The following is a 25,089-nucleotide window of genomic DNA, read 5'->3' on the forward strand; positions in this document are numbered from 1 at the left end:
ACGGCACCGATGCGGCTACTACTTAGCAACACAGGTTGAAGCCTGCACCCCCGTGGCCAGCCTGGTTCTTGGACAAGACAGCCTTTCCTGTAAAATACTCCTAAGAAGCCCTCAACCACCAGGCCTGAGAGGGTCCCTGTGAGGGTGGGTCCCTGTGATCACCCTCCCAACCACGGCTGCTCTCCCCTCCGGATCCCTAGCTCACTAGGATCACAAGGCTACGTGAACTCACTAGGATCACAAGGCTACGTGGAACTGTTTTTCTGCAATAAAACTCCAGCAGCCAACATTTATTGAGCACCTACTTGTTGCCACGGACTCTGCTAAGAACTTTACATATGTTACCTTAACTTTGTAACAACCCAGCAAAAATAGGTACTCTTATCCCTGTTTTACAGATGAGGATAACCGATACCTGAGGCTCAGAAAGGCTACGTGACTTGCTCAAGGTCATTCAACTAGTGGTTGAGGCAGTACTCGTAAGTCTGTCAGACTCGAGAATCCACTTTATTTTCACTGTACCACACCGCCCTGGCTCACCACTCTACAAGTGCCTAGAGACCCACACCAGAGTGGAAAAGGAAAAGTGAGGCAAGGCACGAGCCTTTTCATTTTCACTGCCTGGCTCCCAAGTGACTCTGGGGACGCTAATCCCATGGTGTTTCACTCGGCCGACGGCCTCACCAGCCTGGGGCCCTGGGAAGCTGACAGGAGTCAAAGGGGCCCCTGCCAGGCTTGTCCTGGCAGCTGCCCAGCTGACTTGAGCTAACACAGCAGCAGGCACAGGAAAGGCTCGAGAGAGAGTGGAAAAGCACCAGACCCTGGGCCGCTGAGGGCAGAGAAGTGATCCCGGCCATGTTCAGACAGGATAACGCAGCTCTAAAGCCACCACTATCACCAGGCTGGGAAGAGACCCGGGCGGGGGCCGGGAGGGCTGGGTAAAAGCCCCAAGTACATCTATTTACTAATGTGTTTCAGTGAATCCTGACTGCTGGGCCAACCCAAAAGAGGGTCATGTGCCTCCAAGGTGAATCAGCGAGTGTGGAAGAAAACCAGTCCATGCCCTGGTTGGTCCCAGCAAGCCTGGCCCACCTTTGCCCCATCCACAGAAACCCTGCTGCCTGATGACACCTGAGCAGAGGCAAGAAAGCACGCATGATCTCACAGCCCCGAGGTAGCAGAGGAGCTCAGCCAGCCCATGGGAAAAGAGCGAGCCAGCTGAGAATACTAACAGACTAGCTGGAGGCAAAAATTCAGCGAGGGCAAGCCCGAGGAAATAGAATTATTTAAAAGGAGCACAAAGTGAGACTAGAAAAACAGAGCAACCTGGACTTCCAAAGGTAGTGCTTCTTCCATCAGGCACTGGGAGGACGTACATCAGTGGTGGCAGGGTTATTCCAAAATATCTGAAAACCCAAAAACGTCTTTGTGGGAAAACTTTTTGTGTGTTATTTCTGTAGGTTTTCTGTCCTGTTATGTTTTGCTTAGGCCAATATTAAACTACATATGTGCAGGATGCCCAAAAGTGTTTTGAGGGAACCAATCCTGGGATCTAATGTTTGCCACAGTTGTTAGACTGCTTAAAAACAAAGCACACCTCTAAGATTTCATTAGAAGGCAAGGGGCAGCTTGACAGGTGGCATATTGGCAGCCACTGGGTCAAATTAACCCTATGGGTATGTTAACATGCTTAGAATTTTTAAAAAAATAAATTTTCAACATTTAAAAACCAGAAGTTTCCATACCACACACCTCTCCCCCCCCCCCCCCCCCCCCCCCCCCAACCTTTAGGCAGGCCTGTGCTTTTCTAGCACCTGGACTGGCTGCTCATTTAAGCCACCTGACTGACCCCTGTAGGCAAGAGAGTTTGCTACTGGTGGTTTAGCCCAGTGAAGGGATCCCAGGCTTGGTCGTCCTCAGGACTGCCACAGGGGGGCAGCACTGGTCTGCCCATGAGGCCTGCGACAGCCTGAGCCTGTAACCAAGCTGAGCTTATTAGCACATCGTTTCAGAACCAGAAACCTCATCCTCACTTCAGCAGCAGACCCTGCTTCCCCACGCTCCCCATCGGACTTATGCCCTGAGAAGCAACAGCAGCTCATCTCAACATTCCCAGCAGGCCTCGGTGACTGAGGGGAAGCCACCGAATCGACTTGCCCTTCCTCCTCTGGCTACCACTTTCCACGTCCCCCCGCTCCTCCCACCCCACAGCCGGCATCTCTACCTGTTCAGGAATTCTACCTTCACCCACCTGTTAACACCACTGGGCCTCAGATCCTGAGGTAAGAGGCAGGGCAAACACCCTCCTCCTTTTAAGGCAGGTTCATTCTTCATCAAATGCTCATTACTTGTCTTTGCTCACTCAGGTTAAAGGTCAGTTGACTTCGTGAGGCAACAGGTCGGCTCTCTGCTCTCACCCCTTCCAACCTCACCGACAACATCTTTAGTGGCAGCATTTAGTATAAGCTCCTACTGCCCTTCAGGAAAGACATTTAGTATCATGCACTGAGGCCCTTAAAACCGTTCGTCCCATCTCATCCAAAATGCCATTTACTCTTAGAGGAAAACATAGGCAGAACACTCTATGACATAAATCACAGCAAGATCCTTTTTGACCCACCTCCTAGAGAAATGGAAATAAAAACAAAAATAAACAAATGGGACCTAATGAAACTTCAAAGCTTTTGCACACCAAAGGAGACCATAAACAAGACCAAAAGACAACCCTCAGAATGGGAGAAAATATTTGCAAATGAAGCAACTGACAAAGGATTAATCTCCAAAATGCCATTTACTGTTCCTACCATTTAGTCCAAAAATGCAGGAAAATCCTTATATAAGATACTCTTTGCAGTATTTCTCCTAGTGAACGACCAGAAACAACCCAAATGTCCAGCAATAGGGAAACTGTTAAAAACAAACTATGCTATATTCCCACTTGATGGGCAATTATACAGCTAATGAAAACAATTAGGATTATGAGGACCATGTGATAAGATAGGAAAGTGATTACGATATGAAAACACTATGTAAAAAAATATAAAATTAAATGTACAGTAGTATCTAAAAAAACCAGTCCAAGAATTAGTGAAAGATACCAAAATGTTAATATTTTTATCTGTACCAGAGCCCTCAGAATGTGGGTAACCTTTTTTAAACCCCTACCAAATTTAATGTACATATACTACTTTTATAGGGAAAAGTATGTGTGCATGTGTGTGTGAAGTTGGAAAATTTGATAGCAATTGTTAAGCTCCTTGGTCTACTCTTAATGTAGACTTTGAAAGTATATAAGCCTCATGTTATCATGATAAAAAGGCCCTTGGGAACCTGCGCCTCCAGGACTCACCGCCTCCAGGATCCAATGCAGCCACGCTAGTAAAACAAAGCTTCCGGGGCCCCAAAGTCCTTAGTTAAAGGCCAATTTTATCCTACCCGGAGATGCCTGCTTTGCATAGCTCCTAGGAGACCCCAGCACCACCTGGAAGACAGGATTAGATCAAAATGGTTCTCAGACGCCACTTTAATCAAGTTTTGCACTACACAGTGACGGGGTTGGGGGTGAAAGACAATGACTGTTTTCAAGCAAATCCACCTGCCCCAAGGTGAACAGCCTGGGCTCCCAAGAACAGAAAACTGCTTTCCTTCCCAGGGGAATCCCCTTCCTGAGCTGACAGGACAGGATTTCAGGGAGAATGCACACAAAGGACAGAGCAGGCTAGCTAAGGGAGCCAGGGAGATTTCTGAACTCTTCCCAGTGCAAACCAGAACTAGGCATGTAGGTACCCCTCCTAAAGGCATCACCCCAATCCCAGCCACTCCCACCTGAGGCCAAACTGCCTCCCCACAGGGAATGACGGCCAATGTTCACTTCATCACTCTCCTCCCAGTGGTGCACCTAGCAACACAGAAGCCTGAGCAGCTGTGGTCACCATCCAGCAGAGGCAGCCTTCAGGCCAGAACCCTCACGGGCCTTCCACTTCACTGGCCCCTCAGCTACTAGTGTGTCTGCCTGGCCATAGCAGAGCAGCCAGTATGTGTGTGGCTGTGTGGGGCGGGAGGGGCCAGAAGAAGCAATAAAGCAAATCAGATGTGGGTTCTGGTTGCTGGGTTGACATGGTGGCAGGACCAGTCCTGGCCCCCAGAAGGACCCATAGGGCCCTGTGTCCTCCATTAATTCTTCTCCGGGCGGTTTCTGTTCAGGACAGCTTTAGGGGCAAATTCCAGCTTGTCCTTAAGGCTCACGACCTGGGTGTGGTCCTTGCCTAGCAGCTCATCCAGCTTGCGGTCCTCCCGGCGCTCCAAGATGCTCTTCTCCTCCTCCACAGGCTGGAGATCCTTCCCCCGGATGAACCATTCCAGGTGGTAGCCCACAGCCCCAACCACGAAGGCCACGGGAAAGGTGACATAGGGAGCATAGGTACGCACCACGGTCCAAAGCACAGGCCACATGACATCTGCAGAAGAGGAGGAGGCCGCATTAGGGAGAAGCAGCACCCCTTCCCACCAAACACGGACAACCCACCAGGGCTCTCCACTCACCAGGCAGCCTGGCACAATTTACTGAGCATCCACCCCATGCAGAGCAATGCAAGAGGGCACCCTGCTTTATGCAACAGTTGGGTCTCCGAAACAATCCAGGAAATTTCAGAAGAGTCAATTGTTAGGGAAGGGGGAAAGAATCTCGTTTACATACTACACTCTTTGACAATTATGCAACCACGTATGGCAGCGTTCCCCACGAGAGGACCTCTGAGCCTTACCTAATAAAGCTTCAATCCTACTGTTGACCCCAGGCCCTCCCTGCACAACTTGCCAACATTCTAAGAGTGGGTAAGAGCCTTTCTCTGCTCTACAATATTCCTCCATCAGCAGAGCCAGCCATCCTTTCCCCACCACGCTCACCCCTGTGAGTCTCCTGTCTCCAGGTTAATGAGAAGTAGTTCCTCTGCCCCACATAAAGAATAAGCAACATATTTAGGCAGCCAAAACCCCAAACCATTACCCAACCACTCTGGATTTTAGATAAAGATAATGTTTTTTTCCTATTCTGAACTTGACTTTTCTAACAAGACAAACCTCTTCCTTACAAATCTGCTTGCCAAACCCCTTTCAAAATACACTCTCTTCAACCAAAGCCATATCCTCGTATTTGCATAAACTCCTAAAAATATCACCAGCCGATTATACATACTCTGGACACACTAGAACTTGAAAATCTATGTTAAAAAACTACTGTACAAGAAGTGGAAAAACAAAGAAATGGAATGACCCCAGGGCTTCCAGAAATAAAGTAAGGCAACACCAGGATAATGTAAAAACACACAAATTGGGTCACTCTCAGCCATTTAGTCTCAAATGATCATTATCATTATTAACAATTATCAAAGACGATTCACAACTATCATAATAGTGATAGCTCCATTTATTGAGCACTTATTACATGCCAGACCTTGGGCTAAGCTCTTTATATATACTATCTCCTTTAATCCGCATGTCCACTCTCTTGATGTAGCTGGCATGACCAGAGGGTTAAGTAACGTGCCCAGAAGTCTCAACTGAAAGATCATTCCTTTTGTGCCCCTGCAGGTATTTCTCCAATCTAGCTATCTCTGGTCTGAACCTCGCCAAAGTTAAGATGACTCTCTCCCCCTCCCTTTGGTTCCAATTCTCTCTGGAAGAACCCCAGCATTTTGTGGACCCAAGACTATAATGGACCATCACCAAGGAAAAAACTGCAGCAGCTCCAAGACTGCCCTCTGAGTCCCTGTCTTAGCACCAGGCACTATGCTGGACAATTAACACACTAGTCATCATCTGATCTTCACAACACCTCTATGAGGTAGGAATTATTAGCCCAGATTTTTGTTGAAGGCCACAAATGCTCAGGGACATAAGCTTAACTTGCCCAAGATCACCAGAAGTGAGAGAGACATTGACTGGAACCCAGGCCTCTCCAACTTCAACACCTATGCTCCTTCTACTGGAAAGAACACACTGCGAATAGGTGTATGGTTTCTGTCCAAATCCTGGACTTGAGGAGAATTTACTGCAATTTTTTCCCATCAGCTTGGCATTTCACTACCTAGAAGAGCTTCCCTTTTTGCAAACTCTAAGATTACACTCAGAGATTTGTGAAATTACAAGATTTAGGAGTTGTTAAAAGAGGCACCCTTGAAGAATCTCAAACCTAATATTTCATTTTCTTTCCTACCTGTAAGCAAGTTCTCTATAAGTAAACACTTTTCCTAAACAGCAACTCTCCACTCAGATTTCCAATCTGTCTTCAAATATATGAAGCATGAGTCCCCAACTAATATTGCTTCTCACATGCAGCCCGAGGTCTCCCTCTGTGGTCGGGTTCACATTCTAACCATTCCCAAATAACTTAATCCTTTCATTTAGTCAACATTTATAACCACTTTCTCTGTGTCACACATTGGGCTGGCTTACCCCATGTGTCTGCATTTCTCAAAGCACTTAACCCCCCAAGAGGGAAAGGCCCATGTTTGTGCGTCCCCACTGTGCCCTATTCATCCCCCACCCCTCCCACCACGCCCGGCATTAAGTGCTTAAAAAGTCTGGTGAATGAATGAGAGCTCAAGCAACTCACTTGTGTAAAACCACCGCAGTCATCTAACCACCCGCCCTCGAAAGGCGGCAGGAACACAGCAGGTGCCTTTGCTGATTACAAGTAGCTAGATACTCTAACAAGTCATCTCCAGGGTGTCAAAACGAAAGAGGCAAAAGTGGCAAATATTTCCAGCCCCGCACCGAAGGAGCCTGAGCGTCCGGTTAAGGTCAAACGGTAAAGGTTGCCGGGAAACCTGCCCTTGTGCCGGGGACCTCGGAGGCCCAAGGAGACGCGAAGCCGCAGTCCGAGATTTGAGAACTGCTAACAAGGGCAGAGGAGACCTGACTGGGTGGAAGAATTCATTCTGACCGTTACTGAGCCCGGTCCGGGTATGAGAGCGCAAGGAGGTCAGGTCCAAGGGTCTGCCCTTCTCCCTCCTCTAGGTTCCCGGTCCCCTGCCCCTATCCCACCACGCTCACGGCCTCGTCTGGTCTGTCCTCACCCACGTGCCTAAGGCCGAGAAGCCCGGGCTGCAGAATGTCTGCAGGGCGCTCAGACTCCCACGCCAAGCCCGGGGAAGAGAGGGAGCAGTCTAGCCTGGCCAGGGCCGCAGCGGACGCTCGCCATCTCCCTTCCCCTAACTCAGAGGTCAAGGCCAGCAGCCGTCGCCACGGCTACGGGCGGCCCAGCAGCCGCTCGGGGGTAGGAACTGCCTGCCGGGACGAGTGCTCACCCGCGCCGCAGCTCACACCCCGCCGTCCGGCCCCAGCCCTCCGCCCGCGATCCGCCCGCGCTGGAGTAGCACCGAAGCCGCCACTCCCAGCGGCCCGCGAGACCTCGCCCCGGACCCCGCCCACCGGCGCCGGCTCCCTCGGAGCGCAGGGATTGGCTGAGCTCCAGAGCCAAAGGCCTGAGGAAGCTAGGGCTCTGCAACGGGCCGCGCTGCGCTGAGGCATACAGCGCCCCCTCCCGGACAGGAGGTTTCCCAGTGACATCACCACGGGCTTTCGCGTGGAGAAAGTGGAAGGTCACGCATTCATGTATTCAACTGATGTTTATTAGGCTTCTTCTAAGACCTTGGTCTGGGCACAGAAAAATAAAAAACATGATCCTTGACCTCAAGAAGGTCTCAGCAGAGTAAAATCTAGAACTCTTAAGAACTCTTCTGGTCTGGGCTAGCTTTCTAGCAGCGTGACCTTGGGAACATTGTCCATCTGCCTGAGCCTCCTTTCCTTCTTATGCATAGAGGTAATAACACCTATTTCACAGGAGGTTGTGAGAGTTGATGAAACAATGTATGCAAAGTGCTGTGCTGGCACATAACAAGCAGGGAAATAAATGGTACTATTGTTAGTATACAAATAATTGAAATATAGTAAAACCTGTCTTACTTGACCCCTTAGGTGCAAGTATTCACTGCCTCCTCTGTGTCCCCACTGTGCCCTGTACAGATGTCTACTTTAACACATATAGAAAAAAAAAACACCAAAGCTTAAGCTCCATAACACCCCCACCTAGCCCTGTCTTTCCACCTTCATTCCACTAGTCTCAGACAGGCGTACTTATTTACCTTTGGTAACACATACTAAACCCCTCCTATTCCCCCACGCAGACCAAACTGTTTCACACCTCTGTGCCTTTATTTGTGCTTTTTCATCTACCTGGAGTGCCCTTCCCACCTTTCTTTACCAAAGTAGCTCTGTCTTGTTTTTCAAGCTCAAGGGACACCTTGGTAGGAAGCCTCCTAGATTGCATTATCAGGGCAGATTCCCTTCCTTTATGATCTCAAAGATCTCAATGCTAAGCTCTGACAATGGAGGTGGAGAAAAAGGAACAGATAAAGAATAAAGAAATGTGTACGAAACCATTATTAGCAGAACGTGTTCACTGAGGGAGGACAAGGGAACAGAATTGCCCAGAATAACTAGCATTCAGTCAGCCAATTAACATGTGCTAGGCATTGGGGATGCAAAGATGACTGGGACCGTGTTTTCCCCCAAGAGTTGTCTGACTAACAGGGAAGCAGAGGGGTCTACAAAATGTCAAGAGAGTGTGAGAAATGTGATGACGGGAGCATGCACAAGTAGCACAGAGAAAGAGCCCCAGGAAGAATCAGGGAAGGCTCCCCAGAGGAACCTGCCCTTGAGCTAAGTCTCAAGTAGTGGCTAGCAGTTCTGTCAGGCAGAACTGAGTGGGGCTGCAGGGCACAGATTTAGGAATCAGAGAGTTGTGGGTTCAAATCCTAACCCTGCTGCCTGCTAATCTCAGAAAAGCTGTTTACACTCATTGTTTTAAAAAAGACAGTAATAGTACCCACCCCCCTTTGGTTGTTCTGTACTAAATCACCTAATGTGTATAAAATGCTTAGCATTTACAGTATATGGCACCTTCTAAGTGCTTGGTAATTGATCACCAGTATGTTTAGTATTCCTCAAATTTACCCCTCCTTCTGTAATGTCCTATGTCCATTTATGGCATTACTTACTCACCAAGCCAAAAACCTAAGTGACATCTTCAAGGCCTCTTCATCTCTGCATTATTCCCCAGATCCAGTTTATAGCACCTATGCCTCCTGAATGTCTCTCAAATTCATCATCATCTCTTACCTAGACCACCTCGGCAACTCCCTTCAGTGGTCTCTCTGCCTTCCATTGCCTCCTCCAGTCCATTTCTATTCTGTTGGCCAAAGAGTCTTTCAAACACTTAAATAAAACCATGGACTCTCCAACTTAGACCCATGGCTCCCTTCCAGCCACATCTCCTTTATTTCCCCTCTACCCGTCCTAGCCTGTCACCTGTCTCCAGTCTCTGCTCTTCCCATTATCCCACACACACATAGCATTCCGTGCCTTTGCCTAAGCTGGTCCTTTTGCCTGAAATGAACGTCTTCCCTCCTCATCCCTGACTACAAAACTCTAATTCATCCTGCAAGGCCCAGTTCAAAAGGCTCCTCTTGCAGAAAGGTTTCCTAGACTCGCCAGCTGCTAGAGGATCCCTCCTCTGGTCTCTTCAGCCCCTCTGGGAGAGCAGGCCTCCCTCTGTACCATAACTTTGTGTTTATGTGCCTTGCTATGGCCAGATGGGAGCAACTCAGGCACAGGGACTGGATCTAATCCTTCACATGTCCATGGAGCCCAGCACAACTACCTGGGCCATAATACCCTAAGGAGACTCCCCACACGCCCCCTACATCAGCCCCACAAGGGGAGATTTTAGACACCACATCTGTAGCAGGATGCCCACACAGTCTTGGATGCTACCCGTCTCTCCGTGTCCATTCCCATATACCTCATGGTCCCGGCAAGCCTGGCCCAGTTTCTGGGAAAACACGGAGACCCATAAAAATCTATATAATGTAGAGGTTAAACTTGGACTCAGCTACTTCCTGGCTTCGTGATTTGGGCTAAGTTGTTGAACCTCTCCAAGCCTCGGTTTTCTCATCTGTAAAATGGGGGTGATAACAATACCTGCTTCATAGGATTGCCCTGAGTATTGTCTAGTTCAAACCTCTCCCAGGTCCCCATTTTCGAAAAAACTGACCTCAGGATGATAGCCACTCAGCCAGTGCCCCACTTGGCATATCTGGGGGAAATAGACATATGAACATTTCTAGTTGAAACTGTGAGTCATCCAATTTCAGTATTCCCAAACCTGGCTGCCATCAAAATGATGCAGTGGTTAAGAATCTGCCTGCCAACGCAGGGGACACGGGTTCGAGCCCTGGTCCGGGAAGATTCCACATGCCGTGGAGCAACTAAGCCCATGTGCCACAACTACTAAGCCTGCGCTCTAGAGCCCGCGAGCCACAAGTACCGAGCCCATGTGCCTAGAGCCCGTGCTCTGCAACAAGAGAAGCCACCACAATGAGAAGCCTGTGCACCACAGGGAAGAGTAGCCCCGTCTCACCGCAACGAGAGAAAGCCCGCACGCAGCAACGAAAACCCAACGCAGCCAAAATAAGCCAAAAAAACTCATCTGAGAGCAAAGACTCTATTCACTAAGTCTTGCACGGGGCCCAGGAATCTGTTTGGAATCAGCTCCAGGCTGATTCACTTTTGGGAATTCGGGTCGCACGGGAGCCCTCTTCACCTCCCAGTGGTCTCAAATGAGTGTGTGTGGGAATATGACCTCTTGCTTTTCAGGTGGTCTTCCAGACCAGCCTGTAAAATATGTTCATGCCACTCTCTTGTTCCAAACCCTTCTGTGGCTCCCCGTGGCCCTCAGGACCCAGGCCCACCTTCCTCACATTGACCCAAAAGCCCAGCATGATCAAGCCTCTGCATTCCCAATACCTCTTTCTCCTCCAAGCCTCTGCACAGCTGTTCTCTGAACTTGAACATTCTTCCCAGCCCTCGCCCTCCTTCAGTGGCTAACACCTAGTCATCTTTCCAGCACTCACCCTTATAATGTAACTGCTTATTTACTTGTCTTTCCCATATGGCTGTTAGCACCATAAGAGCAGAAACTAACTTGTTCAGAGCTATCTTCAGGTGCTGGACAGGGCCAACAGTGGTTCTTGATAAATATTTGCTGAATACATGAATGAGAAGAACTGGCTAGTCCAGTGTGGCCCAGAAGAGCAGCCAACCCTTTTGGAAGGTTCTTCGTCCTGCCTCAGAGTTCACATCAACGCAAAGACTGGAGAGAGGGCTTTGTGGGTAGGAGCTGCCATTCGACTCTTTCTGGGCTCAAAAGGCTGTAGAGCTAAACGCTCAGGATTTACATTAGACAGACTTGGGTCCACCACTCTTAGGCCTGCCTGTGACTTTGGCCAGGGCACTTGACCTCTCCTGGGCTTCAGCTTTCTCACCTGTTGTAAGGATGAGCTACGTTCATGTAAAGCACTCGCATCTTGCCTGACCCTCAGCAAGCATCCAATAAATATTAGCCATCACTACTAGGTTTGGGATGCCACTGAGCTTCCCAGGAAAGTTCTGTTCTCTCTTTTGTTCCCCATCAATGTACCCATGCACAGGAGGCATCAGAAAACATGACAGCACAGAATTGAACAGTTTTCTGGAGCAGAAAGAACAGTGGCCCCTTAGGGAAAAGGAAACCAATATTTGTCCATATCGAAAGAACAGCAGCCCTCCTGTTTATGGAGCACACGCTGTGTGCCAGGCATTGGGCTCTGGGCTTCCCTCTCTGGGGGAACCCTGGGGAACTGGAAGGCAGAAAGGGAACCGGACTAAACTAGGAGGAATTGGAAGACAGGCCTCTTCACCCCACCCGGGCCCCTCCAGGAGGGCTCAGGTCCTCTGTCGCCACCCGGCGGGGCCGAATCCCCATTCCCCCAGCTGGCCCAGACAACTCCGCTCTCCCCAGACCAAAAGCCTGGGCTCCGGCCTCTCCTCCCTCCACCCGCTGTCCCAGGCTCGGGCAGAGGTGGCTTCTTCTGGAGAGAGCAGCTGGCTCGAGTGCAGTTCTGCCGTTTTATTTTTCCTGGGATACTCAAGGGGATGTGGGAACAGCCACAGGTGTGGTGAGGGGAAGCCCCCATCTCCCCTCCCCAGCAGCGGGGAAAGGGGAGAGGCCCAGGCGCCCTGGTCCTGGGTTGGTCCAGCCACTGTGGTCCCTGGGCCCGGTGGGCTGAGGGCTGAGGGTAGAGCCCCTGGGAGGGTGGGGCGGGCTCCTAGGCGGGGTTCGGGATTCTTCATAAAAAGCCACGAAGCTTGATTCCCCACGAAGCCCAGCCCCGCGGGGTGGGGGGGACGCAGAGCCCAGATGAGGGACCCGGCCCGGCCTGGCCCGTGGGGTAAGTAATGGCAGAGATGGTGCCCGTGGGGAGGAGGTGGGGACGAAGCGTCGGACCTGGAAGGTGGGGGGTCCCGGTGGGAGCGCAGGGCGGAGAGGCACGGCCCCCAGCCCAGCCCGGGCGCCTTCGCGTGGGGTCGGGAAGGTAAAAAACCCACGAGACCGTGACGGGCAGGAGGGGCCGGGGCGTGCGGTGCCGGCGGGGCGGGCGCACGGGGCAGCCCGCGTTCACAGTGACCTCGACGCTGGGTGTACAGTACGGGTAGAAAACCGCGGGCCCGGGCCCGGGCTGGGCGGGCCGGGCCGGTCACAGCCTGGTCTGGGCCTCGGGGATGTAGATCTCGATGCTGTCGGCGCTCTCGGTGGCCGAGCTGTGGCGGAAGGAGGCGGCGCGCTTGGCCGCCAGGAGCCGCTTGCGCGCTTCCTGCCGCTGCCGGTCCACCGAGTCCAGGGAGCGCTCCTTCACCGGCACGCCCCGGCCCCGCAAGGGCTTCTTTGGTATCGGCGGAGGGACCTTCTTCTCCTCCTGCCGGCAGAGGGGGCGGCACTTAGTTTGGGGGCGGGTCCCACCCGACTTCCCAACCGGCACCCCCGCGGCCCGGAACGGTTAACAGCGCGCGCCTCTGACTCGTGAGAGCGGTTCTTGAGAGCGTGTGACGGCCCCCGAAGCCCCAGGGGTGCTTGTTCTGCCAAGGTGAAACCCACATTTTTCATTTTTTAAAGAGATGGACTCGAGCGCCCCCTGGTGGAGCCGTTTTCCACAACTCGCATCAGAGCGTTCGCTCCCTCCTGGTCCACAGGAGTGCAGTTCCCCCGACGCCGGCAAGGCAATGAGGGCTCACGTTCCAGGCTGCTGGGACCCATCACTGACAAGGTCTGGTGAGATGAGGGCTGAGGGGACCTTGAAGGTCCCCTCTGTGCCGAGGTCCAACCTGAGGGCAGTCTGCCCTTCTGGAAGCTCTAGTTTGGCTCCCTCAAACGACAGCTGGTCCGAGGTGGCTGCAGCCACCAAAGGGTTCTTGCAGCTCAGGCAGTGATGAGCAGTGGGACCAAGCAGAGGGCAGTGACCAAGAGCAGGGTCGAAGAGGGTCACCATCACCTGTCCAGGACTACCTTTGCTGCCCAGGGTCTCTTCTCCTGCCTTTCTCTACCGCCCCCCACCCCGCCCACACTCTCTGGGGAAGGGCATTTTCCAGGGTCTGGACTCTTGGTTTGAAGGGACCTCCCCCCACCTTAGGCTCCAGGAGTTTCCAGCTGTTGGCCTTGAGTTGCTGTAGCTCCAGGAACTTGAGGGTAACATCCTCGATAGAGAGCTGCAAGAGGTCCCAGAAACCCGCCAGGTCCTGGAAGGTGGGCACGGGGAACGCAGTGGGGTCCTGCAGTGGAGGGTGACAGAGGGGAGGCAGTCAGTCGGCAAGGTCTGAGCCCCAGCTTGGACCAGAGAAAGCCCAACCCACCCTCATTGTCAGGAAGCTCAACCTGGGAGAGTGGGGAGGGGACTGGGAGGTAGGGAGACAAGACAAGACAAACACCTGGTCTCACTTCCAGGCATACACACACTCCAGTCCCCTACCAGGTACACACACCTGATAGGCTCCGTGCCATGGGCACTCACCATGCTTTGCTGACACAGCCGGAAGAACTGCTGAACCTTCTGGGACAGGAGAAGTTGTGTGCTGCCCACGGCACTGCGGATCTTCTCCAGGACTGGAGAGCAAAAGGAGATGCGGGGAGAGGAAAGATGCCTCTCCTTACCCAGCCTCCAGGAAGTCTGCCCTGAAAGACTGACCCCTCTGTTATCTGGCACCGTCTATCCGTCTGTCTCCTCCGGCCCCCTCCCCATCCCATCCTCAAGGTCATGACAAGCAGCTCCTATCCCACTTCACTAGGAAGACTGTCTCCTCAGACACTGATGTTTCTTCTTTCACACGATCTACACGTCCTGACTGCTTATCCTCCTGTGTCCGCTTCCCTCCCATGTCAGAGAACAGATGGAAAGCAGTGCCAGCCTGGCCCAATAGCCTTAGCCAGGCACTAGCTCCGTGACCACTCATTGGCAGAACTTTGTCACTCATCAGTATATGACTCCTTGGCTCATTGAGAATTACCAAATAATGTCATGTGCATGACTCTTGTCTTCTAGTCACTATCCCATCAAATTGGGGATTCTGAGGTTAAGACTGTGTCTCCCCTCAGACTGGACTTGCAGGGAAGGGCATGTCCTCCCTTGTGCAGGGCCCTGTCTCCCTGGCTGAATCTCCTTCTCCTAGGCCTCAGGCATGAGCTGACACTGTGCACTGCCTCCCCCTCTGCCTGAAGTCCTGGTCTCACACCTGGATCAGACCTGGATTCCCACACCAGCCCAGATGGGAATAGGGTTCCCTCAATCCCCATGGACCTGGGCTGTCAGCCATCTCCTAGAAGGCCCAACCCTTTCACCCGGTCACTTTCCCAGTCCTATCTCTGACCTCTGAAGCTGCTCCCTGCTTCCTTCCAAGAGCTCCCAACATGCCCTACTGCCAATAGGAGCCACCAAGGTCTGGGGCCATACGACCAAACTGTGAGAAAGGCACAGTCAGGCCCAGCCAAAGGCCTCTCCTATCACATCGCGGTAGTGGCCGCCGCCGCCGCCACGATGCCTCCGTGCCCGGGGTCCCCTCACTCACTCTCCTCCGGCAGTTCATAGTCCTCCGCCTCGCGCTCCATCTGCTGGCACCAGTGCTCCAGCTTCTCCACCTCCGCCCTCAGCATCTTGATGAACCACTCGCCATCCCGTGGGCTGGGGGACGTGCGGCCTGAGTCGGGGAGGCTACGTGAACCGCGCTCCATCCAGGAGTCAGGGAGCATCATACGGCAGTGGGTAGCCCTCGCGGTAGGCCCACTGGCCTTGCGTGTGGACCGTGCGGAAGACTGAGTAGGTGGGGGCCCGGGGCCCGGGCTGGGGCTCAGAGGCGTGCCTCTGGAAGGAGCGTCCGAACTGCAGGGCCTTGTCTTCTGTGGCCACGGTGGCCAGGCCGGCCAGGCCCTCCAGCTCCAGGTCGGCCTGCACGCCGGCTGTCACACTGTTGGAGCGCTTGAACCTCGCCCGCCTGGTGAGAGAGCTGGCGGTTATCTCTGCCCCTGCCCAGTCTCATCCCAGCCCTCACCCGCACCCCAGGCCAAAAGGAAACCTACAAAGTGATGGACATTAATTCACGACCTTTAAATGTATCAGTCCTTGCCACGGGTCGGTACATAACATACCTACCTGTTGCACCGGTTCTGGACAGGGGTGACATTCAAAATATTTAACCACCTGTACTCCATGGGCAGAACAGATGCTGGCAGACACCAATCAGACGGACAAAGCCAAAGTGCTAGGGCATCACCCCGCAGAAGCTGGATTGTGGGCCAAAAGGGCCTGGGGAGGGTCCAGGGTGGTGGCTCTTTACCAATGAACACAGCATTATTTCAGCATTTTAACAAACAACGTGTCTTCGCTAGTTCATACCAGCTGTACGGGTATATCCTCAGTCCTATGGAGAGATGAATAAACTATAGCACAGAGAGGCCCACAGTCAGCCAGCTGGAAAACAGCGGAGCCAAGATCTGGACCCAGGGCTGCCACGCTCCACAGCCCAAGAACTTCCCACCACACCAGCTGCTAGAACATCAGGAAGAACTGCCTTAGAGCAGCTGGCGAGAAGGGGTGGGCTGCAGCTGGGAGGACTTCGCCTCTAGGGACCCCATGGCTCAGCACGGAGCCTGGCCAGACACAGTCAGCGGGTGCCAGTGGAGCTGAATTAAGTTGTTGGCAGGAATGACACAGGGCCTGGAAATTTCTTGTCTTTGAGTTAATAATATGCAAATCTTATGCAAAACAGAATGTCAGTTGACCTTGTTCTCCCCCTCCCCACTGAGTTCAATCAGAGTGAGGGCTCTTTTCTATGAAGAAGTAAGTGCTCCCTGAGGCGCATGAGGTTGGGGTCAGATAATAGATAATACTTAAAGAAGAGAGAGTCAGGAGATGTGAGGGTGGCAGGGAGAGGTGAACAGACGTTTGAGGTCTGGAAATTCAAGGACCATGAAAGAAAAGCCCATGTGTCCTAAGCTTCCTCCACCCTCATATGGTCGGAAGAGAGAGGGATTTGGGGGACCAGATTTAGGGGCTCCTCCTGCTTCCCAGAAGACTCCCCCACCCCCCACAACTTTAGCCTTCCTCATGCTGCCTGGGCCTTCTCTCCCTGCCTGCCTGCTTCCCTCCAGCTGGCAGGCTGCCTGCTGGGAGCCTGTTGCCATAGAAACCAGACCCAGAAGGATGCTGCAGGACCCAGGAAAGAGAGATGCACTCATGTGCAGTCCCCAGCCAGCCCTATGTACCAACCCCCACCCAGAGAAAGAGAAAGCCGGAACATACCCGCATTGCCTCCCATGTGGTCTTCACCTTGGCACCTGCCCTGGTCGGGGCTTGCATCTCTCTTTCCTTGACTATTGGATCAACCTCCTTTCGGACACTGCTGCCTCCACTCAGAATAGCACAGAAGAAGAGCAGTGGATTGTGAGGCAGACCGGAGTTCTAACGCTGGCCTTGTTGCTATGTGCCTTTGGGAGGCCACTCACCCTCCACCTGGGCCTCCACCTGGGCCATCTAGTAAGTATATATGTATGTGTGTATATAAAATACACTATATGATATATATGAATATGTATTATATATAAACACACACACACATATATGCTATAAAATGACAGGAATGAACCAGTACCAATGCCAAGGTACCTCCTCTCTCTAAAATTATACTTTGCAGGTAGGGGATGAGTGAAATAGGTGAGGGAGATTAAGAGGGACAAATTTCCAGCTACAAAATAAGTAAGTCACAGGGATGAAACGTACAGCATGAGTAATACAGTCAGGAATGTCGTAGTAACTTTATACGGTGACAGATGGTAACTAGGCTCACCGTGGTGGTCACTGAACGACGTATAGAAATACTGAATTTGTACACCTGACACTATAGTGTTGTAGGTCAATTACACGCCAATAAGAAATAATAATAACGTAATTTTTTGAATAAAATGAAATTATACCTTTTAAAAATTATACCTTGTAAAATTATACCTATGCATATTTTAAGATCTGGGGCCCAACATTCTCTCACCAATCCACCCAGCACTGGAGTAGTCTTTCTAAAGCTGACCTCTGCCCAACCCATCCCCCTGCGCAAAACCCTTCCATTGCTCCCCACTGCCAACAAGATAAAGCCCAGGCTTCCTGTGCTAGCATTTACTCCGGATGCAGTCCTCTCTGACCTCATCTCCCTTGAACCCTCCTTGCTCCCCAAGTAGATTATACTGGCCCTGACTTCAGCCTCTGCACGTACTATTCCCCTGCCTGAAATGGCCTTCCTCCCCCTCACTGCCTGCTGGTTCCCTGCTCAAGGCCCCTCCTCTTCTGTGAGCCCCCTGACTGCCCCGAGGCCATCCTCGTACCATCCCTCCCTCAGCCATCTTCTTGCATTTGGAGGCGGTCCCACGGTTTGGTTACATTGCTCTGTTTCTGGTGAGAGTTTTGTATGTCTAACTGAACTGTCAGGGTGCCCTTTGGCTCCCTTTAAATATTTTTGTGCTTTGAGCTCCACTTGCCTCTGGCTCCTTCGGCACTCCAGCAATTGCAAACCACACAGGTAAAGGTGGGGCTTGCCCCAATAAATACATTAGTGAAGATCTGCCTTCCCTATTTGCTTTTCTGGCACTCCCATGAAACATGGAGCTGTCCTTTGTCATCACTGGGTCTGTGCCTTCCACTGTCCTCTGAGGGGCCCTGAGAAGATCACACTGTATCTTTTTTTTTTTTTTTTTTTGGTAATCTTCCCGGACCAGGGCTCGAACCTGTGTCCCCTGCACTGGCAGGCAGATTCTTAACCACTGCGCCACCAGGGAAGCCCCACACTGTGTCTTGATGGAAGTAGGCCACGCAGTCTGGAACAGAAGCATGAATGCCCCAGGCTTCATGGTTCTCAAGTCAGTACCTCAAGTAGCTCTCTCACTGTGTCTACTTGAAGGAAGACCAAAGAAATTGAGGAGCTTATGGGATTACTGGAAACACAATCTTCACCAACACTTCCAGCCAGGAGCCAGAGATTTGCACAGCACAAGCAGGAATTGGTCATCTTTGTGCAAGTGGCATTTAAAACCAGCAGTGTGAGACAAGATCACCCAAGAAAAGAGAAATGGAACAAAGACGCAAAGCCCTGGGGAACACAGACATTTCAGGGGCCAGTGGAGACGGCGGAGCCCCAGGCGTGTCTAAGCCAGAGAGGAAGAGGAGGAAAATCAAGAGAAGGGGACCACAAAAGGATGAAATCCTCAAAAAAGGGTCTCAAGCAGGAATGAGCAGCCGACTGGAAAATGCAGCCAGTTGAGAATGAAAGGTGTCCATTGACTTGGCAATATGGAAGCCACTGGTGATCAGGGCAAAAGTCAGTTTGGTGGAGTATGGGGGCAGACGCAGATGGAGGGTGTTGTCAGGAGGTGGAGAAAACTAGGCAAGACAACTCTTCCAAAGGGCTTGGTTGAGAAGGAAGGAAGAAAGAAGACAATGTACCTTTAAGGAAGGGATGATCTGGTTATTTGTCAGTTGTATCTCAATAGAGCTGGAGGGGGAGGAAAAGGAGGGACAACTGGATGCTTCTCACATGCCATATCCCCAAGGGGCAGGTAGAATAATGGCCACCGGAAAAAGTCCATGTCCTAATTCCCAGAACCTATGAATATGTTACCTTCCACAGCAAAAAGGACTTTGCAAAAATGATTACGTCAAGGATCTTGAGACGAGATCCTGCAGTCTCCAGTTGTGTCCATTTTAATCAAAAGGGTCCTTCTAAGTGAAAGAGGGAGGTAGGAAAGTCAGAATCAGAGAAGCAGATGGGACAATGGGATCAAGGTTGGAGTGATTGCCTGTGAGGACTCAACCCGCCACTGCTGGCTTTGAAGACAGAAATGGGCTACAAGCCGAGGAATGCGGACAGCCTCTATAAACTGGGAAAGGTGAAAAAATGGATGCTTTCCAGAGACTCCAAAAGGGGTCAGTCCTGCCAACACCTTGATTTTAGCCTAGTGAAACCCAGTTCAGACTTCCAACCTCTAGAAATGTAAGATAATAAATATGGATTATTGGATGCCACTAAAGTAGTGGCTATAATACTGTGCTGTAATAATACAGCAGCCGTAGGTAACTAATACAACCTGTAAAGAGAAGTCAATTCAAGCTAGAGAAGAGAGAGGCAGTAACCCAAGGACCAGATAGGAGGGGAACAAATAATAACCACTTTACATGAATCAATATGCTCAGCCCTCACATTAGTATCACCCCTACTCACAGATGAGAAAACTAAGGCTTAGAGAACCTAAGTGACGTCCTAAGACCAGACACTTATTAATTTAGTGCAGTCTGTCTGCAGAGGCCAGCTCTTAAACCATTACACTCCACTGCCTTCCTAGGACTGAGGGACAGGAGCAGCTTTAACCAGAAAGGCAGAGGCCTCCACCCCTGAGGCAGGACTGCTGGAGGAGGCAAGGAAAGAGATGCAGTTGGAGGCTGGTCCGGCAGTGGAGACAGGTCCCACCAATGACCTCAGTCGTTACAAAGAAGTAAGCAGGGAGGTCGTCTGCTGGAGATTTGGGGGTGAGAAGGCTGGGGGAGGGAACGAGAATGAATAGTTTTAAGGAAGGTAGGCTAGCAGAGTGGTTAAGCATGTATGCTCTGGAGCCAGAATGTCCGGGTCCAAAACCCAGCTCTATGGCTCGTGCCTCGGTTTCTTCATCTATAAATGAGAATGATAATAGTACCTACTCACAGGATTGTTATGAGATAATGTATCTAAGAAACTTAGAGCAGCACGTGGCCTGCCCACTGCAAGTGTTAGCTGTTACATGGTGAGGCAGGAAGGTTTGTAGCTCACACTGAAAAAAAAGGGAGGTGGACAAATAAAACAATGGGAGTGTAGCACTGAGGACCCAGCCAGACCACTGTAGTTATTATGATTGCTGTTGATTCCCATCTGTTCTCCCACAGCACTCTGAATAAAACCTTTTCTATACTCCATATCACATTGTATTGTAGTTAGTTATTTACATATCTGTCTCCCTTACTAAATTGGGCAGTTCCTCAAATAAACGTTGATTATTTGGTTGGTTGGTTGGAAGGGAGGATAGTAGAGATTACGAATCATCCCCCAACATCCATTCTCCTTTCTTCCTTAGTAAAAGAATCCCACGATTTTAAGCTAGACACACGGTCCCTTCAAATAAAGATTCTTTTACCCATCTCCCTTGTAGCTAGGTGTGGCTATGTGGCTAAGTTCTAGCTCATAGGTTATAAGCAGAAGTAGTATGTGCAACTTTCAGAAAATGTCCTTAAAAGGAGAGGGCATGCCCTTCTTTGTTCCCTTCTCCTCCCTGCTGACCATAATGTAGATATGATGGCTGGACCTCAAGCAGCCATTTTGGAACATGAGATGGAAGCCACGTGCTGAGGAGGGAGGAGCAATAAGATAGAAGGAGGCTGGGTCTGACACTGCGGAGCACCTACCAGCCCTCAACTGACTCTCTGGACTTCTAAGCAAGAGAGAAATAAACTTCTATCATGTTTGAGTCACTGTCATTTGGGGGTATTCTGTAACTCACAGCCAAACCTAATCCTAACTCTAACTGATCCATTTTCAGGGTAGTGAAGTCCAAGGCTTATGTCCCTACTTAGTTTTGGATTTGGCAGTATTTGCTGCAGTCTTCACCAGTCGCTGCAAACACAGGAGAGAAACTGGCTTCAGTTATGAATCATCACTAATTCATAACAATGCCTTTCAGAATATTTTCTCCCCAAGCCTTTTAACAAGGTTGAGGAGGCCTCCTCCCCTCAAGTCCTTTAGGGTGACAGTGCTCACATTCCTGATGATTCTGGAAGTTATCATGGTTACTTCTGGGAGATGTTTCTCCTGTGATTCTCTAAGGGATAACACAAAAGGCTCTGGGAAGAAACTGGCTTATCCCAAGAGACATACTGTCCAAGGAATGATCAACATCCAGGAGTTGTCGAGAAGTTTCGCCAGGAGTATTTGGCAGCAGGCTGGCGGGGGAGTGGGAGGGGGAATGGGCGTGGACATTTCAGCAAGGCTCAGCCATTATAGCAGCTCCCTCTCTGAGAAAGCATCTAAGAGCTTAAACATATAATCAATCAGGAATCCCCAAGCCCACCACCGCAGGCTGGGGGCTGTGACAGTGATGCCGAGGTGGGGCTAGGGTGGGAGTTGAGGAAGAGTCGTGACCATCCTGGAGTTTATGCTGAGGAATAGAGGCAGTGTCCGCACCCCAGGCTTGTGGTCAGCCAGCGACTCGTTGCTTTTGCAGGACTGCTCTTGGAATATAACTTCATGAGGATGGAAGCTTCCTGTTCTTTCTGCACATTCCCTTCCCAAGGTCCCAAAGCCGGAAATGATCATGAAGCTGAGGGAGGGGTGGACTTCCAACACAGAGTTCTCCAGGGAGCCCTGGTTGGGCAAAAGGGGATCTAAGTAGGGTTGTCAGATAAAATACAGGACTCCCAGTTAAATTTTAATTTCAAATAAATAACAGATAATTTTTTTAGTATAAGTACGTCTCAAGTACTGTTTGGGAAGTACTTATACTAAAACTAATTCATTGCTTATCTGACAATCAAATTTAATTGGGTGGTATGGTGTTTTTACTTGTTTACTTTGTTTTGTTGCTGCTAAATCTGGAATTTAAGATAAGATCTTAGTGGCAGGGATCTAGAAGTGGAAGCTACAAGGGGATACCATGATTAGTGAGAGAGGTAAAAATCACATGGTTTTGATGTTCTCAAAAGGCCCTAGGAACAGACTTCTAATATCCATCAATGATATTTGATGCATTCTTTTATCATGGCCCAGAGTGTGCTAGGTCCAGGAAGACAGGTGCTATAGGATGCCCTGAGATGGGGGTGGTAACTGTTTCTTAAATATGCTCCCTCCCATCACAGGGTCTTAGCACCTGCTGGGCCTTCTGCCTGGAACACTCAGCTCCCACTTTCACTTTGTTAATTTTTGTTCCTCCTTCAGATCTCCACTCAAATGTCACATTCTCAGGAAATCCATGCCTGACCCCTCTGCCTGGGTCAAAGGCCCCTATTACACACTCTCATAGTGTACACACCTCTCCTTTGTGGCTCCTTCTCAGCTGTACTTCTGCATCACTTAGAAGGTTCTTAGATTAACATGGCAGCAAGCTTCACAGGGCAGGGGCTGTGTCTGGCTCTGCTCACCTTTGTATCTTTGGTGCCCAGTACAGTACTTGACGGATAATAGGGTTATAATAAATGTCTGTGGAGAGATGAATCTTAGGTGGAGGTGCGGTGGACATGCAACCGAAGGGGCACCAACCCCAACCCCTGTCTATTTCTAAGCCAAGTCACCACTGATGATGAGCAACAGAACGGACCCACAGACAACTCCCAGGTATAAAGGGCTATAAATCTGCACTCCTCACCCAATAGGTTAGCAGGGAACACCTGAAAGGCAGAAAAGGAGAAACTTTTCCTCCCCAGCAATTTTTTTAAACCAAAGTACAGAAAGAGAGGGAAATACTGGGACCAGTGAGACAGAAGCAAGGACAAGAGAGTCCAAGAAAATGGGGTGGCAGTGGGTGGGGGGCTAGGCCTGGATGTGTGCCTAGAAGGGCTGCTGGTATTCGTGGCTCACTTTTATGTACCAGCTGGGGCATGGTGTGCGGTAAGTCAGACTTAAAGTGCCAGGGACATAAGGGAGAGAAAGGACGGTGCAGGTGTATAACTAAGGATGCCTTCAGCAGACAAGCAAGGGAGCCTGGCCAGAAAGATGCGCCAGATTTCTTCTCTCCCCACCTGTCACCCCCTCTGGATTCCCAGTGTGATCACCTGTCCCAAGCAATTCAGTTCTTTAGACATTTATCCATAAACCTTCTCCTCTCCCCTGCCCACCCCTCCAAACCTCCCCAAGCACCTACACAAGAGCAAGGAAGACCTCATTCTCTGCCTGTCCCCACCCTTCCCTGACTTCACTCCAAACACTTCCAAAATTGGTCCCACTTGTCTCTGTAACTGCTGCTGACGACTGATCGATGTAGTGGACTGGACTAACTTAGGAAGTTCCCACCCACCCCACCCCCACACATATAGAAATGCTGGGTCAAATAAAGCCCAAAAGATGGTTTTGCTACAATGCCAAGCTTGAAAGCAGGAAAGAGACATCTTCAGGTATCAGAAACAAAAAGGAAAGTCAAAACCTTAGTGGTGAAAGGGAACCTAAGCCAAGTGAGCCACAGGAATATGGGCCAGATATATCCTAGAGGCTAGATGGTAACGCCCAGGGAGGATTAAAGGAGAGACCCCAAGCCTGTGCATCCTGGGGACCTGGAAGGAGACCCCGTGCATAAAGCCAGCAGCCAAAAAAAAAGGTTGTTTCATTTACAAATGTGGACTAGAAAATTCATGTCATGATTCAGGTATGTGGCCTGGAAGTAGGATGCTGAGAAATCAGAATATTAAGGCTGCTCTGGTTGTGGGTATGGGGTTTGAATGAGTAGTACCAGTGAAATACAGAAACCTCAAGCTGAGATATTAACTCTAAAACTGGTCCCAAGCTCAAGCAATACTTGAGCATAAAGGAAATTGAACCCAGGAGGAAGCAGTGGGCAGTAACAAGCAATAGTGAACACATAAATTGTTAAAACATGTTTGTAAATCCAAACTATTAAACCATAAAAGATATAACAACAACAGATTCTTTAAAGGTAGGGTTTTTTAAAGAGGTATAATCAAAATACTAGATAAATATAACATGGAATGGGAGAAAATATTTGCAAAAGAAGCAACTGACAAAGGATTAATCTCCAAAATATACAAGCAGCTCATGCAGCTCAGTAGTAAAAAAACAAACAACGCAATCCAAAAATGGGCAGAAGACCTAAAAGACATTTCTCCAAAGAAGATATACAGACTGCCAACAAATACATGAAAGAATGCTCAACATCACTAATCATTAGAGAAATGCAAATCAAAACTACAATGAGGTATCACCTCACACAGGTCAGAATGGCCATCATCAAAAAATCTACAAACGATAAATGCTGGAGAGGGTGTGGAGAAAAGGGAACCCTCTGGCACTGCTGGTGGGAATGTAAATTGATACAGCCACTATGGAGAACAGTGTGGAGGTTCCTTAAAAAACTAAAATCAGAACTACCATATGATCCAGCAGTCCCACTACTGGGCATATACCCTGAGAAAACCATAATTCAAAAGGAGTCATGTACCACAATGTTCATTGCAGCTCTATTCACAATAGCCAGGACATGGAAGCAACCTAAGTGTCCATCATGGGACGAATGGATGAAGAAGATGTGGCACATATGTAAAATGGAATATTACTCAGCCATAAAGAGAAACGAAATTGAGTTATTTGTAGTGAGGTGGATGGACCTAGAGTCTGTCATACAGAGTGAAGTAAGTCAGAAAGAGAAAAACAAATACCATATGCTAACACATATATATGGAATCTAAAAAAAAAAAAGGTTCTGAAGAACCTAGGGGCAGGATAGGAATAAAGACGCAGACATAGAGAATGGACATAGAGAACGGGGAGTGGGAAGGGTAAGCTGGGAAGAAGTGAGAGAGTGGCATGGACATATATACACTACCAAATGTAAAACAGATAGCTAGGGGGAAGCAGCCACATAGCACAGGCAGATCA

The 25,089-nt window shown here is 50.1% G+C and overlaps 2 protein-coding genes and 1 pseudogene across 3 annotated transcripts in view; all 3 read right to left on the reverse strand.

The window, feature by feature from the left end:
• Positions 1-3,405: 3,405 nt before the first annotated feature.
• On the reverse strand, positions 3,406-4,127 carry LOC112397234 (uncharacterized; annotated as a pseudogene).
• SMIM12 (small integral membrane protein 12) lies at positions 3,506-7,432 on the reverse strand. Of its 2 annotated transcripts, XM_024741593.1 has the most exons (3): positions 7,308-7,337; positions 6,614-6,919; positions 3,506-4,457 (listed from the first exon to the last, which is right to left on the reverse strand). In XM_024741593.1, the coding sequence occupies exon 3, from the start codon at positions 4,450-4,452 to the stop codon at positions 4,174-4,176; it is 279 nt and encodes a 92-aa protein (XP_024597361.1). In that variant the 5' UTR covers positions 4,453-4,457; positions 6,614-6,919; positions 7,308-7,337; the 3' UTR covers positions 3,506-4,173. The 2 variants fall into 2 exon arrangements, with proteins under 2 accessions (XP_024597361.1, XP_024597359.1); XM_024741591.1 differs by lacking the exon at positions 6,614-6,919 and having other exon boundaries at positions 7,308-7,432.
• Positions 7,433-12,635: 5,203 nt separating this feature from the next.
• DLGAP3 (DLG associated protein 3) overlaps positions 12,636-25,089 on the reverse strand; it is a 36,392-nt gene continuing 23,938 nt past the window's right edge. Inside the window, 5 exon segments of the mRNA XM_024741599.1 lie at positions 12,636-12,854; positions 13,561-13,704; positions 13,944-14,035; positions 14,995-15,167; positions 15,169-15,417. Coding sequence (XP_024597367.1) covers positions 12,636-12,854; positions 13,561-13,704; positions 13,944-14,035; positions 14,995-15,167; positions 15,169-15,417 — 877 coding nt within the window.

Source organism: Neophocaena asiaeorientalis, unplaced genomic scaffold (genome assembly GCF_003031525.2).
Source record: "Neophocaena asiaeorientalis asiaeorientalis breed wild unplaced genomic scaffold, Neophocaena_asiaeorientalis_V1.1 scaffold804, whole genome shotgun sequence".
NCBI lineage: Eukaryota > Metazoa > Chordata > Mammalia > Artiodactyla > Phocoenidae > Neophocaena > Neophocaena asiaeorientalis.

What these genes read in the sequence shown, in the direction of transcription:
- SMIM12 (XM_024741591.1), bottom strand. Translation starts at nt 4,452, where the DNA reads ATGTGGCCTGTGCTTTGGACCGTGGTGCGTACCTATGCTCCCTATGTC.